Source organism: Alexandromys fortis, unplaced genomic scaffold (assembly GCF_014885135.2).
Source record: "Alexandromys fortis isolate MF-2015 unplaced genomic scaffold, M_Fortis_MF-2015_v1.1 scaffold_145, whole genome shotgun sequence".
Lineage (NCBI taxonomy): Eukaryota > Metazoa > Chordata > Mammalia > Rodentia > Cricetidae > Alexandromys > Alexandromys fortis.
Window position 1 is genome coordinate 2,080,603 of NW_026068049.1, and position 15,833 is coordinate 2,096,435.

At 44.2% G+C, this 15,833-nt stretch overlaps 1 protein-coding gene across 5 annotated transcripts in view; it reads left to right on the top strand.

Annotated features, from left to right (window-relative positions):
* Slc25a27 (solute carrier family 25 member 27) overlaps nucleotides 1-8,175 on the top strand; it is a 25,635-nt gene extending 17,460 nt beyond the window's left edge. For 4 of the 5 annotated variants that reach the window (XM_050119340.1, XM_050119341.1, XM_050119342.1 and 1 more), the window contains 3 exons: nucleotides 507-599; nucleotides 1,182-1,284; nucleotides 6,471-8,175. In XM_050119340.1, coding sequence (XP_049975297.1) covers nucleotides 507-599; nucleotides 1,182-1,284; nucleotides 6,471-6,542 — 268 coding nt within the window. In that variant the 3' untranslated portion in view covers nucleotides 6,543-8,175. Of the gene's footprint in view, nucleotides 1-506; nucleotides 600-1,181; nucleotides 1,285-6,470 lie in introns of those variants that run through there. The other variant, XR_007588209.1, reaches the window with a different exon arrangement.
* The last annotated feature ends 7,658 nt before the right edge of the window (nucleotides 8,176-15,833 follow it).

Genomic DNA, 15,833 nt, shown 5'->3' on the forward strand with positions numbered 1-15,833 from the left:
GGGGGTATGGGGTGTGACTGTGGGTAGGGAGGGGATATGGGGTGTGACTGTGTGGGTGGGGAGGGGCATGAGGGTGTGACTGTGGGGGTGGGGTGTGAGTGGGAGGGTGGGGGTGTCACTGTGTGTCGTGCATGTGTGTGCATGCCACAGCATGCTTGTGGAGGTCAGAGGACACCTTACAGGAGTCAGCTTTCTCCTCTGCTGGGCTGAAATCAGTACTCAGGTCATCAAGCTTGCCTGACAAGATCTTTCATTTCCCAAGCTGTCTCCAAGGGGAGACTTTTATTTCTCTTGTCCCCTCCTTGACAGGAAGCCTGGCACTGGGAGGCACATACCTGTTGGCTGCTATGCTTTAAATATTGTCTGTCTCTTTACAGAATTAAACATTAATTTTAATCTCACATAATATTTTGCACTCTGTTCTTTTTTCGATGTTAAGTGCTTTTTCTTAGAGTTTGGGAGCTATTTAAGTATTCTCTTTAACTTTCATTTCTTTGTGTCTACAGTTTGTGTTCTGGACTCGTAGCTTCTATTCTGGGGACCCCGGCTGATGTCATTAAGAGCCGAATAATGAACCAACCTCGAGACAAGCAGGGAAGGTAGATAAAGCCCTTAGTGCCCACATGCTGGAGTGTTGGCAGCAGTCTTGGTGTTCCAAAGATGGTTTCTTATAGGTCTGTGCAACAGAGATGCTGTCCTGTGTTTTCCTGTTCCATGGGGCCATTATTCACGTGAAATTACCTTCTCTTTGTCTGATGTAAATATACTGAGCCTTTGGGGAATTGAGTGAACAGTCGTATTATTTAGACACAAAGTAGCTACTGTGATGTTGTTTTCCAAGGTTTTGAAAGCTTCCTCTGCTAAGAACCTGCAGACGGACCACTCTGTCCCGAGCCTGTGCCTTTCAGGGAACAGAATGTGATGTAGTGTAAAATCACGTGTTCTCTTTGGAAGAGGTCTGCTGGAATGAACTCAGAGAGGACCAAGGGGATGATGGGAAAAAAAGAGTCAGCAAGGAGATGCCTACACCCAAGTGAAGATACCTATGTCAGTGGAGCACTGAGACTGTTTGTTCTAAACGAGCAGAAAGCATTGGGTTTACTATACCTTCCCTAGAAGGCTTTATTTACACCTCTGTTTACACAGGAGGAAATGTGACATGGGTCTCTTTGTCCTTGCAGGGGACTTTTATATAAGTCATCAACTGACTGCTTGATCCAGGCTGTCCAAGGGGAAGGCTTCCTGAGCCTATATAAAGGATTTCTACCGTCCTGGCTGAGAATGGTAAAGATGCCGTCTTGTTTTATCCTTTATTGTTGTTTTCTTTGTATTTAAATCACTTGTATTTTACAGATATTTTCCATTTTCTCTTCTGGTATATAGTTTGGCCCTGCCTCCACAACAGGCCCATCCATCCTTGCTTTTTAAAATATTTTTTAGGTTTTTTTTTTCTCCTCTCCTTAGAATCATGATTCCTTTCTTGATAGACAATGGCTAAATGAACTGGTCAACATTTATTAATAAACAGGTTGATAATCTGTTATGAAAGTAGATAAAGACATACTATTTACTATTTAGCCATTTACGGTGTGTGTCTTCTTATCTAAAATATCCTGGGCTGGGGTGGATGTACAGATTCCAGAATGGAGCTCTTCTGAGGAAATCTTGCTGCTCCAGAACGTGTTATTTTGACGACAGAGTTTTCCAGGTGTTATCAGAGACGCAGCTTTAGGAGAAAGCACTAGGCCAGTACTCCTGTCATTGACCACAGTGCAGTGAGACACAGCGTTAGATAGAGTTAGTGATGGAGTAAATAGAATTAAATGCAAAGAACTGTTGTAAGTACTTATCAGTATTTGAAAATGTGGCAGGGTTATGGAGTTAGAAACTTAAAGAGTCAAAAATCAGCATAATATAACAAGACATAAATAACTCTGTTTACCCCTGCTTGAATGCATGTCATGTAGTAAGGATTTAGTCTTGAATGAGAAAGTATGAATGGTGAGTCCACAGGAGAAATTGCCAGTGCTGTGGAGCCACACAGCGAGTAGGTGCAGCTTACACGGGGAGTTGAGAAGGCCTCCTAGAAGAGACCTTTGAACTGAGATTTAAAAGTGAATAAGGCTTGATCCTGCAAAATGGCAAGAAAACATTTTCCGGAGAGGGCTGGGGTAGACTGAGATCCTGAAGGCAGGAAGGCCAAGATGGAGAAACTGAGGAGGCAGCAAAGGGCAAGGCAGAGAGGCAGAAAGCAGCTGGGGAGGGGCCTGCTGAACTGCGCACAATGGGGTAGGCTGAAGCTCAGCCACTTGAGATGATTCTGTCTTCCCTGAGCTGAGAAAAGGCCTGGGGTGATGGAGGAAGCGTGGTGGTGAAACAGGTCAATGTTGGGCAGTGAGGGAAGAGGACACCTTTTAATAGGTATTTGGGGTGTAGAAGCCTGATTGGATGAGGACAGCAGAATGACCAGAGAAGACGGGAGAAAACAGGCTCTGAGCAACCGGGGCTGACAACAGTTTGTGCAAATGGACATCGTTTGCGGGGCAAGAAAACTGTAGCTGCAAAAAACTTAATTTTTGACACAATAGTTTTGAAGTTCCTGTAGGACATATGGATAGATGAACAGAAGATCACCCTAATATCAGAAATAGATCAAAATCAGAATCTTAGATGCAAATGGGATAGAGATGCAGGGAATGTAAGAAATGTCTGCTCCCAGGTGGCAACTGGGAATATGTGCTGTCTGTCACCATGGGATAGCAGCTGGTTATTAAGAAGAAATTAACAGCAAAAGCTCTTAGCAGTGTCTGACATAAATATGCCAGTCAGCCTTTGTTTGCTATAACAGAATACCCAATACCGGACAAAACAACCTGAAAAAGAGAGGAGTTCATTTGCTCTCACGGTTTCAAAGGGTTCAGTCTGTGGTCAGCTGACCCCATTGCTCTTGTGGGCTAGTGAGGCAGGCCATCCTGGCAGAGCAAAGTAGAGAGCTGTCAACAGGAAGGGGCCGGGGACAGGTGGATCCTTCAGACTCCCCGCACACCCCCTGTCCGGGGTTGATGAGATGGATCAGTGGGTAAAGTGTGAAACAGAGTTTGGATCTCCAGCACTTGTGTGAAAAGCCAGTGCAGTGGTATTTGCAGCCATAACCCAAGCACTGGGGGGTGCGAGCCAATATACCTCGCCAACTCCCTGGCTGGCTGGTCTAGCGGAAATGGTGAGCGCCAGGTCTCATTGAGAGACTATGTCTCAATAAGCTAGAGAAGCAACTGCAGGAGATACCCAACATTGACTCTGGCCTCTCACAGACAGTCCACTGCTGAGCACACCTGCACACACGTACACACACATACATAGAACACACACACACACACACACACGACACCCCTGGTGACCTACTTTCTCCTACAGGGCCTTTCCTCCTAATGAATGGATTAACTGTCTACTGATGGGGCCAGTGCCCCCCATGATCCCATCATCTTACACTGTAGATTCAGACCATGCTACAAAAATGTACTAGAACTAATAAGCAACAAAGCCCCACCTTATTTTGGTGGTCTTGATTAACCTAAAATCATTTTAAAATTGAATATTTTTTACTGAAACTATAGGGTTTCTCTTTTTTGTTGTTGTTGTTTTTTATTGGGCTTATACAAAGAAGGAACTGTTAGAGGCACTGGCCGCACTCAAGAATAAGACAGTCCTTTTCAGTAAGTGGTTAAAGGTTATAAAAGTGGTGAGCACCAGTGAATCACTTGGTGCATCTGCAGCACTGTCCTCCTTATAACCATGGCTCAGCCCATTGAGTTCCTCCAGCTACCTACGCAGTGAGCTGTCATCATGTTCCTTTTATAGAGGAGGAAATAAGGGCAGAGCATCTGCATGACATGACCAAGTTAGGTCATTAGCTAGTATTTCTTATCATCAGCCCCACGCGGTGTGATGTTGGAGGACACCTTTCTAAGGCACTTATGTCTGTTAGCGGCGTGAACAATACTAATTGGGCATATGGGCAGTGCAGAAAGTGTGGCTTAACAGTTAGCTGTCTGAGGGCCACAGAAGGCTGCAAAGAGTTGCTATTTGTTCTGGGCTGTGATGCTTCTGTAGGCATTTGTCAAATGACAGAAGAGGGAGTAATGTGTGGAGGTAGAGGTGATGCAGGCATTTCTTAAAGCACCTACTATGTGCCTAGTGCTTCACGCACAGGAATCATTTCTAAATTCGCTCAAGAATACAGTAAGACAGGTGCCATCATTCACGTTTCCAGGTGGGAAAACCAGATCTCGGTGTGTAAGAGATTTTCTCAAGATCATACAGCTGTGGCAGAGCAGAATTGCCTCCCAGATGTTTTTGACTCTGACTCCCTTCTCCTTACTGGTTCAGTGTGCTGAGTTCCTCGAGATCCTTTAGCCAGCTGATAGAAATCTTAAAGGAATATAAAGAAATGGGGGCTGGAGAGATGGCTTCATGGCTAAGTGCTTGCAACATAAGTGTGCAGTCCCAACTTCAGATCCTAGAACCCATGTAAATGTTATCTCTGTGTGTTAGCCCGCTGTAATTCCAGCCTCTGAAGGCAGAGGTGAGGATCCTCGGAACAAGTGGGCTAGCCAGATGAGCCATATCGGTGAGTTCTGGGTTTGATTGAGAGACCCTACCTCACCAAATAAGGCAGAAGAGCAACTGAGGATGATTCCTCATAGCAATCTTGGGTGCCTCCCACATGCATACCTACAAACACACCTGCACACACACACACACACACACACACACAAACATGTTCACCGCACACATACGGAAAACTAGAAAGTAGGGGTGTATAGACATGGAGGACTGGTACCAAAGAAAGGCTCCCTACCCAACAAGCATCACCAGTGTGCTTGTTATTATTACCCTGCGGGTTGCTGCTGTGCATGATTGAACCCAGACATCTGACGCATCAGCACCTTCAAGTACCCAGCTGACTTCCCTAATGCTTATGATGAGGTCAGAATAGCTGGTGTATTGACGCCACACACAGCATTTGGTAAATCATACAAGTAACTGCTGCCTCCGGACCAGCGTGTTCTTCATAAACTCAAGCCCTGCATGAGCCCAGGTTAGCATTGGGAGATCACCTGCCAAGCATCATAGCGGGAGGAGCTTATTTGCAAGTTTAAGATTTGAGAATATCAAGCAAAGAGAGCTTTTGAGTATAGAGCTCTGCAGAAACAGGAATGGGTAAGGACTTCAGCGGTCCCGGGATAAACCCGAGGCAACAACACAGCACCATACGCAGTTGGATTATTGACATAACCGTGCTGGTGGGGAGCTCTGTGCAACATGGGTGCACAGAGGCTCAGTCAGTCCCACCCATTAGCTCCCCATAGACATCGGCTACACCATCTCTCCCTGAACTCACTCAGTAGCTCACTAAACCCTGCTGCAGTCCCTTCGCCGGGCAGAGGAGGCATGCTGCTTCACCCAGTCCCTGCGGTTTTGAACCTGTTCTGTTGCGTTCATATGAGAAGCAAAGCTGACAACCACACCATTAGAGAGGGCCGCAGGGTTCTTCTTAACCAGGATCCCTGTCTCCTTGGTCTCTGCAGCCACCTCTGACGGCTCGGGAATATGGTACATTCACAGCTTTGTGGTTGCTATGTCAGCTAATCGCTACTGAGTAAGTCCTCAGTCTGCCGATATAACATGTTTAGAATTCCCACATGCAGGCATATGCATTCCTTTACAAACACATTTAGCAAATACTGTCTGGATTCTAACTGCTTAGCTGCTATAGAGTAGAAATCATCTCTAGGCACTGGTGAGAACCAAATTAGAGAGGTCTTCCATCCAAGCACCAGCCCATTCTCTGAGAATCCCTCCTTGCGAGTATCTATGCCTCCTTTCAGCCCAAGCCCTCCCTGGTTCCTGTGGGTGTGGTCATTGAGATTAAGGTCAAGCCATTCTGAGCCCAGAGCTCCTTTTTCTATGTAGCGCAAACTCGGTTGTACAGATTGCAAGACATATGGGACTGAGATTTTTATGACGCAGCCCTTAAAGGCTGGTCTTTGTCTTCCTCACTTCCTGAATGTCTAATTGGAGAACTGCTTAGTACAGAAGTCAAGATGCCCCCTATTGTAGCCTTGTAGCCTGAGCCAGTAAGTAGAAAGAACCCTGTGGTCTGATTCCACACCATGTCAGTGGGCAGTGGACTGTAAGCCTCAGCAGTCTGTAAAATGGGGATAAGGTCTCTTTTTTTTTCCTATTGCAAGTTGTTTTTAGGGAAATCTGTAATCAATATGACATGAAAATGCTGTGTAAGTTTCAAGGTAATTTCCAAAGGTAAACAGCAAGATATTTGTGGGGGTTTTGTTTTGCCTTTTTAACAAGCGGATTGAAAATGACTCTGTCATTAAAAGATGTTTGTGCGATATGTAGAATATTTAAAATGGCTTTGAAATGTGCACTAACCTCTTTGGTTAATCTTTCAGACCCCTTGGTCAATGGTGTTCTGGCTCACGTATGAAAAAATCAGAGAGATGAGCGGAGTCAGTCCGTTTTAAGCCCTTAAAGCCAGAGTGCTCCTCGTTGCCGAACAAGGGCATCTGCAACATGCGCCCCTATTATTTCTACCTCTTTAGGAAGGTACTTTACTCCACAGAGACTGCGATTTACAGGGGGCACCACTTTCTCTTTCTATGGAAACCAGAGTTCTCTTTGACTCCACTCAGATATTTATCTAAGAGGGATCTGTCTGGTCCCAATCTCTCAAGACCAACCACTGAGACCTAGCTCGGCATTTCCTAAAGAATGGAACCTGGACCACTTTGACCTTGGACCCAAAGGTTTAAGACTTTGAGCTGCTGATCCCAGCAAAAGTGTCTGCCTAGAGGAGCCCCACCAGAGGGAGCCAGCCCCTCAGACCTGGATAGACCGCAGTGATGTGAAAGACTGCATAGTGCTTAGGAAACACATTTAACCTGTACGCCAGTATCTCTTATTGCGGCGTGACAACTCTCTTTTCTGTTACTAGAGCACATATCGTAAACTACAGGAGGAAAAGGGAAATACAAGAATAAACATGTTGAGTTTCCCTAGTGCTGAAAGAAGTTGCTTTACCACTCTGGCAAGGAGGATGAAAAGCTAAAAGAGGGAACTTGAAGTGATGATTGGATTGCAAGGGCAGAGGCTGGTTGCTGGCAGGGCCCACCTTTACAGGTGTGCTTCCCGGCTGTCATCCCCCCACACACACTAGAGCCGGGTACTTACCCTGACAGTGAGAGCAGAGCATTTGCCAAGTGTAGCATACTCCACAACAACTCGCGTTTGTCAGTAACTCTGAGGATCGTCACAAATGGAAACCACAACGTATCTGACTGAGATTCGGCTCTCGGGGTCATCGTAGGAAGCACCTCATAACGTCATCAGCTCTTCCTGGGTGTTTTCAAAGCAAGAGTGACGTGAAATTAGCTCACTCTGATGTGGCTTTTTCTGTACCTGTCCCCTCTATCACAGAGAGGAAGAGAGACAGTTCAGATGCCGTACTAGAACTTTCAGAAGCCCAAGCATTAGTCGTTTTGAATCTTAAATTCTTGCATAAGATGTGGCAAGCGTGTACCATCTGCAGGTCATGCTAATCTCTCAGTCTTTGCATCTGGTCCTTTGCTTGTTTTAGAACAGTTGTTCCAGATTCACCTGTGCACACCTGCTCCCCCAGCCTCAGACATAGGGCATTTTAGGATGGATGGCTTCAGCTAGGGGTAGAGGCTAGAGATGGTACTAGGAAAACCCCAACAACTCAGGCCCAAGGTAGACCTCAGAGCCAACCGATAGATGTCACGATGGACATAGAGCTGTCGTCAGCATGACTGTGTGGGTGGATAATCACTGCCATCTTAAAGGAGGAAGCACACCTCTACGGACCTTTCAATGTGTGTAACCAGCTCACTTTTTTATTTGCAGAAGGCGGAGATCGATCTCTTAACGTCTTCGGGTTGCCTACCTTTCCATTGTACTCGTCAATCTGTAATTGAGTTGCTAAATATATATAGCCTCTATTATACTATATTATGTGCTTAAGTCCCCAAGTATTCTGCTCCACAGCCTGAATCACTTTGGGGAAAATTTGGTTTTCCTATGTTTTGTAATGTTTATGACTAAGTAAAGATGGAATTAAATAATTATATGCAAACTGAACTATTAAAAATTGGCTTAGCTTTATTCTTTTGGGGGCTTGGGACTGAAACGCCGCTATGCACTGACACCTTCTTTGACACTTTCCAAATCCACTCGAATTCTTGAAACTATCCTTCGAGATCATCTGATTGAACAAACTCCATCAATTTACAAGTTTGGAAACTGAAGCCCAGAGAAAGGAGGTTGCTTTAGCTGCAAAGCGCAAAGGTCCTGATTATTACGGGTATTCCAATGGACCATCTCTACACTAACTAGGTACCCAAGCAACTTGCACCAGCCCCATGGCAACCCTCAGATTCTTGAGTCATCCCTGGGCTTTTGTTTTGTGTTTTATGTTGGTGTTGTTTTGTCTCATGCCTGCAGCATGAAGTTCAGGATTAGGTGAACTTGAACACTAAGCCTCTGCATCCTCCTGTTGCTGGTGTCTCTCACTGATGTCCCATTACACCCATGGTTTCCTAGCATGTTTGGTTCTCGGTAGCCACACATCCGAGAACTCCTGTCTGTAACTTCCTCACTTTCCTACTGTGTAGCTCTGGCACTGCTCAAGTTTTCCGCAGCTCAGTATTAATGGTTCTGGGTGTTTTTCTTTATTAAAATTTCACATTTTTTCTCTCATAAAATATTTTTTATTCTTGAAAATCTATATATTTTTGTTACAATTAGTTCTCTGTTCTTTATAAGAAAATTAACAAGTATATCTAACTAAAGAAATAGAGTTTCTTAAGACTGATTTTTAGTTAGAAATAATATAGGTTTTTACATTTTTTTAAGTTTGCATGTCTGGGTGTTTTCCTACATGTGTGTTTATGTACGACTTGCATGTGGCTCCTAAAGAGATGAGAAGAGGGCATTGAATCCCCTGGAACTAAAGTTACGGATGGTCGTGAGCTACCATGTGGTTGCTGGGCATTGAACCCAGGTCTTATGGAAGAACAGCCGTTACTCTTAACCACTAAGCCATTTCTCCAGCCCTAGGAAAAAATATGATTTTAGAGAGCTTCAGGACCCATTGTATTATAATCCTTCAGGGATAGGACTAGGGAGATCTTCTGTTTTTATGTAATCACTGCCCTCATTTATAGCTATATTTATTTATTTATTTATTTAAGTATTTATTTGTCTGTCCTCCTGAAAAGTTTATTTTTTGCCACAAATAATGTATTAGTTTTACCTTCATTATTTTAAGACTGCAGCTGTCATGTGAATCTGAAATGTCTCTTTTGCCGTGTTTATTTAAAAAGGAATCAAATTGGGGAAGATTTAAGTGAAAAAATTATTTTTGAACCTTCAAATTTTTAAATATATATTTGCAATTGAGAGAGTTATACTTTTATTCCTATATGCACAAAAACAGATTTTTTCAAGGCATCTCATGGGGAAAATGCACAATTTTAATATTTGATGATTCAAATATGGGTTTTGACATGGCGTGGTGGCACATACCCATAATTCTAGTTCTCCGAAGGTGGAGATAAGAGGATTGAAGTTCAAGATCATGTTGGCTCTTTGGTATGTTCAAAGCCAGCCTGGGCCTCATGGAAGACCTTGTCTCCAAACAAACAAAATATTTGGATAGTAAGCCATTCTCTTCCCTGGTTAAACCAAAGCGCCTCCTTGGTGATTACCAGAAAACTACATATTGTTACTGAGTGCCAGTTGATACGGAAGAAAGCCTGGCCCTGAAATCTGAGAACCTCCCTCAAAGTCTGGGATCTTTTAACAGAACAGACTTTGACACTGTAGTCTACTCCTCTGCATCTCTAGGCTACTGTTTCTTTATATGAAGACGTGGAGGAACCACTACTCTGTAGGAAGATTTGAGAAGCTGCTACTCTTCGTATGTTTACCTAGTCTGTATCTGTTATGCCCAGATCACGGAGTCCCCACAAAACCAACTAGGAGTCCTGTATGTAAGAGCAAAGAGCCTGTTTCTTTCACAAGTTTGCAAACTCCATCTCTCCATGTGTCCAACGTATTGGAGTGATTGGACAGCCCTGAGCTCAGTAAGGGTTGGGTTTTTGTAGTAGCAAAGGTGGGGGGCAAGGGATTTCTAAGGTTCAGAACTCCTGATTGGCTGACATTTGTCTAGGTTCTGGTGAAAAGCGAAGGGTGTGTGCTGGCAGGTGATTCTATCTACAGTGGTTGGTAAGTTAGGAATTTCCTTTGGATGGTCTGTTTCTGGGTGGTGCCTGGGTGGTCCCAGTTTGTGGTTTTTCTTGCAACCAAGTATTGCCTTAGGGTAAACTACTGAGACTTGGGCCTCTATTGGGCTTGTCATGGCTGGGTCCTACAGTATCCAAGGGCCCATTATTTCGATATCTTATTTAAAAAAAATAGATTTGCTTTTCCTTGAGTGTAATTATTTCCTCATAGTCCTAGGTTGGAAATGCTTTTTTCAGACTTTGTAACATAAGCACCTGCACTGGTCTGTCTCACCATGAACTTTGTTTTTCTTGGGATAATTTCTTTCAGTAGCTGGGATGCATCACTAAATCGTATAACCTTCAGCTGCTCCTTCTGTCTACACTATAGAGAGTACACTATAATCTCTCTGGTGTTCCAGATCCTCTCTTGAACCCACCCATTAGTTCTGACCTGTGCTCTCCCTGCATTTCCACCTCCTCCTCCATCAGATGCTCAGCTCTCTGCTTATTTCAGACGGGCTCCACTGTGTGCGCATCATGCAGCCCTCATTCTGTGTCCTGCACCTAACTTCCATCTGATCACCCCGCCCATCCTTCATTCTGGTTGGCTAATTAGTTCCAGATTTTGTCTATCAGAAACTTCCAGGAACTATAGCACCCATGGTCCCATTGCTTCCCCTACTAAGTGGATAAAAATGCCATTTTGCCCTACATGGGAGAGCTAGCCGAAAGCAGGGACTCTATAAAACATCTCCTTTAACAGAGGATATCTGTTAAATCGGAAGGGTTTTCTCTTTTTAATGAAATAGAAAAACATTTATGGACAGATGATTATATTTTATTTTCCTGCTATCTTCAGAAGATGATGCTGACTAGCACCCCGAACTTCATTAAGGTATTTACCGAATGCTCAGCTTCCCACTGAAAAGATATTAGTGTCAAGTGTATTATAATCTTTTAGAAATACCATCTTCACCCGTTAAAAACCTTCACAATGGACAGGCAAGATGGCTCTGTGTATGCAGGCACCTGCTGCCAAGGCTGATAGACAACCTAAGTTCCATCCTGGAACCCACATGGTAGGAAGAACAGACTCCTGTGACCTCCATACACATATCATCACATACTCATTCCCACACACATATTAAAAGTGAAATAAATGCTTCCTATATAGGCTAGGATTCGGTAGTTATAAATAACACAACATTTAATTAGTTGACTAATGGCTAAAAAAAAAATCTGACGTGATTACATCATTTTAGAGAGCGTCTGGAAATTCAGCTTCCATTTAAAGCAGACAGACAAATGCACGTTTGCCCCGACTCAAGGGTCTTGGCATTTCTGAACTGTAAGGAGTACATGATGATTTTTCTCTCCCTGCACTTTACCCCCGACAGGCTGCTGTGATTGCCCGCAGCAGCGGGAGCCACTTTGAAGGTTTGATTAAAGCAGCTGAAGATGCTTGAAGAGATCTGTTTGCTGAAAATACCTGGTAACAAACAGGAACCTGGGAGCAAATAAAGTGTGCTATCCCGAATTTTAAAAATAAGTGCTTTTAAATGCCTGATTGAGTTAATGGTTATTTTCTATCCAGTTATAGCTTCAAGATAACAATAAAAAGTTAGAGATTTTTTTTTGTAAATTTTACTGTTCATCGTGGAATTTGAAATTGACTTGGAGTGTTTGGGTTTGAAGTATTCAATACTAGCAAAGAGATAGTTATATTTCATGGCTATAATTTTTTGTTTTATGAGTATTCCCAGTGTTATGGTAAAACGCCTGAGTGGCGGCAGTGGGCAGCAGGCCATGAGATACAGCGGGCCAGGAAGGCAGCCATGCAGAGTGAGGTTGGATATTTATTTAATGGGTTATGGAAGGGAAGGGAAAAGAGGAAAGGGGAGAAGGGGAAAGAGCAGAGAAAGGCAGAGAGAGAAAGAGAAGAGAGACAGGAGTGGAGTAGTGGGGAGAAGTGAGCGAGGCAGAAGCTGCCACTTCGGGAGAGAGATGAAAAAGGAAGGAGCTCAGACTGGAAGCAGAAGGAAGATCTGCTTGCCTCAGTGGACTGGGGAGGGAGTGGGTGGGACTTGTCTCTTGAAGGGGCAGGACAGGCCATTACACCCAGTTCACACAGTTATTCTTTGCACAAGCTCACTGGCAGAGGGATGGCATTCAGCATTGAGCTGCAGAACGGGAGAGTCTGACACCGACCCCTGCTTTGATTCCTGCACTGCCTGGCTTCCTTCGTCTCGTTCTCTATGGGGTTGGCATGCCATTTTCTGCCCCTGTCGCCTCTCCTAGCTACCAACTCCTTAAAGCTTTGGTCTTCAAGGCTTGTTCACTGTCACTATGAAGGAACACAGTTTCTGTGACTTCTACACCGAACTGGCCATCCCAAACCCATAGTAGGAATCCAATATATATTCTTGTGTTCCTACTGAGATCATTTCAGGTTTAACTTGACTCTGAGATTAAGATGCCCCAGCTAAACTTAGCTTCTGTTAAACTAATTGCTTGCTTATGCAGCCCTCTCTGCATCTGCTAAGCGAGATGCCAGGATGTGGGGTTTGCCTTAGAAAGCCCTTTGGTCTAAATGGTCAGGGCTACACTTAGGTCCTGAATACCTGGGTATAGTCTCAGCTGAATGGAACAAAGACTTTCAACTGGTCTTCTCCCTTTGGCCCTTAAATATAGGATTAGACTTCAAATATCCCCTTTCCCTGAAGGTAGAGGCCTCTCAGGACTAATAGGAGGGAGGGGAACTTGTACTTTTTAATAGAACTGAAAACATTGCGAATGATAAAGGAGAAAACTTAATTGGAGCTTAATCATAATAGTGGAAAGGAACAAATATTTTTTAAAAAATTCCACTTCTCTTTCCTACAGCAGAATAGGACAGAAGAAAACGTAAAACTACCTACTCCAGGAATAGATGAAGAACACGGAAATACTCAGCGGGATATCAGCACATGGTGGCTGTTCCCTGACATTGCAGGGTTAAGACCTTCATGTAAGGGGCCTGGCAGACATGGAGATATTGCACCTCTCAATTTGACTATCAGAAACAATGGACTCCAAATAAATGGGAATTTCCCCGGGAATCTCAAGCTAGGAGAAGGAAAGGCCCCAACCAGGGGTAGGGGTAGGGGGTGGGGGTGATTCACCTCCTTAAAGAGATTTCACATCGCTCTAACAATGTGTCAGGCTACCTTGCTGGAAGAGACTGAAGCAACAGAGATGTTGACAAGTCTCTATTGGAGTGGACCACACCTTGGCCAGGACTGCTTAAATGTGCATCCCTGGCCCTCTGTTTTTTGTTTTGTTTTCTGACACAAGGTCTCACTATGTAGCACTGGCTGTCCTGGAACTCAGTGTATGGACCAGGCTGGCCTCGAACTCATGGAAGTCAGCCTGCCTCTGCCTTCTGAGTGCCGGATTAAAAGCATGCCACCACTATGGCTAGCTACTGATCCTCTATTTAAACTTTAATCTCACTTCAGAAACCCAAAGATGGATGGACTTTCAGGGTTCACTGGATCTCTTTGTCCTTCTTCCCAATTTGTCCAAACTGGATAAATCTTTTTTTTTTCTTTCCACTATTGATTTGACTCTTGATATTGTCTTATTGAGGACTGGTAGCTGAATCTGGCTTGGAACAGTCTTTGACCCCCAAGTTCAATAACACCTAGGCATGGAGAGGTGCAAGAGGGTAGGTTAAATGGGAAGAAAAGCCTGGGTTGAAGCTCATGGTGTACTTGCCAAGCAAATGTAAGGCCATAGGTTAAACTGCAAGCACCTATGATATCGGTGCTGGAACAAGAACTCGTATCTAGAAGTTTCTGGTGTATAATATTTGGTTGTATTACTTAATATATATGCTTGCCTGAAGTATTGGAATCTCCATTACTCCACGTGATGATCAAACCATTTCTTAGGGTGAACCCCACACTTCTATGGCACAGTCCTTAGCTCGAGACTGCCAGCATTCCAGCACTGTATGAGGCACTGAGACTGACAGAATGAGAAGACTTCCTCCTTTGATGAAATTCACACTATGATAGTAAGGAGACATAGCCACCAGTTTCAAAATATCAAGGATGGCAAAGCGTGATGGGGCCAGACAGGGCAGAGGTTCCTCCATCTTGTATCCTTGCTGAGAACATTTCAAGTTTAACTAGAATTTGATCTCTTTGATGGAGCAGTCCAAGGAACACTATCCAACTCTATTCTAGGAATCGAACCCAAGGATGCCCTAGCTAACTTAGCTTCTGTTAACTGGCCTGCGTGTACAGAACCCTCCAGCTGACCACTGGTGGTGGTGGTTTGCTTTCTTTTTTTCACTCCATACTCTACTCTTTTGACTCTGGACTTTTGGGGGACCCGCCACCGAGCTCCCAAATAAATCACACACGAGGTTTATTCTTTCTTATAAATGCAAGCCCTTAGCTTGGCTTGTTTCTTGCCAGCTGTTCTTAAATTATCCCATCTCCCTTTTGCCCCTGGACTTTTTCCTTCTCTTACTTCTGTAATCTTACTTTCACTCTTACTCCATGGCTAGCTGTGTGGCTGGACCACTGGCTCCTAGAGTCCTCCTCTCCTTGTTCTCTCTTGCTCCTTCCTCTTTCCAGATTTCTCCTGTTTATACTCCCTGTCTGCCAGCCCTGCCCATCCTTTCTCCTGCCTCACTGTTGGCGGTTCAGCTGTTAGACCCTCAGGTGTTTTAGACAGGCAAAGAATTACAGTTTCGCAGAGTTAAACAAATGCAACTAAACAAATGCAACATAAAAGAATGCAACACACCTTTGCGTCATTAAAACAAATGTTCCACAGCGTAAACAAATGTAACACACCTTAAAATAACATTCCACAACAAACCTCTAGCCTTAGCTACTGTCAAATTACTTGCTTACATGAAATTGCCTCCCCCACTGCCACCCCAACCTCAAGGGAAATGCCAGGGTTTCTGACTTTAAAAACCCTGTGCTCTGAACACTTGGTGCTACACCTCTGTCTGCAATACCTGAGTGTAGTCCCAGCCAGCTGGAATAAAGACTCAATTGTCTCTAAACAGTGTCTGATGGTCATCTATAGTGGGCTCCCTGAACATTGGCAATGTGCAAAGGGCAGGAACAACCAGTTCTGTCTGGTGAATAACAGAGTCTCCAAGAAGAGACATTCTTGCTACATACTGTTTTAATGTTTTATTCACACACTCATGTGTATGAATATTTTGCCTGCATGTGTGTGTGCTCAGTGTACTTGGCTAGTGCCTGCAGAACAACAGATTCCTTCGAACTGGAGTTGCAGATAGTTGTGAATAGCCATGTGGCTGATGAGGATTGTACCCAGATCCTTTGACCCATCTCTCCAGCCCCAAGATTGTGTGTGTGTGTGTGTGTGTATTTATGTGTGTGTGTGTGAGCAGGTGATCATGGAGTGCAGAAGAGGGCACAGGATTGGATTGTCTGGAGCTGGAGTTACAGGTAGTTATGAGCCACCCATGGTGGCAGGATT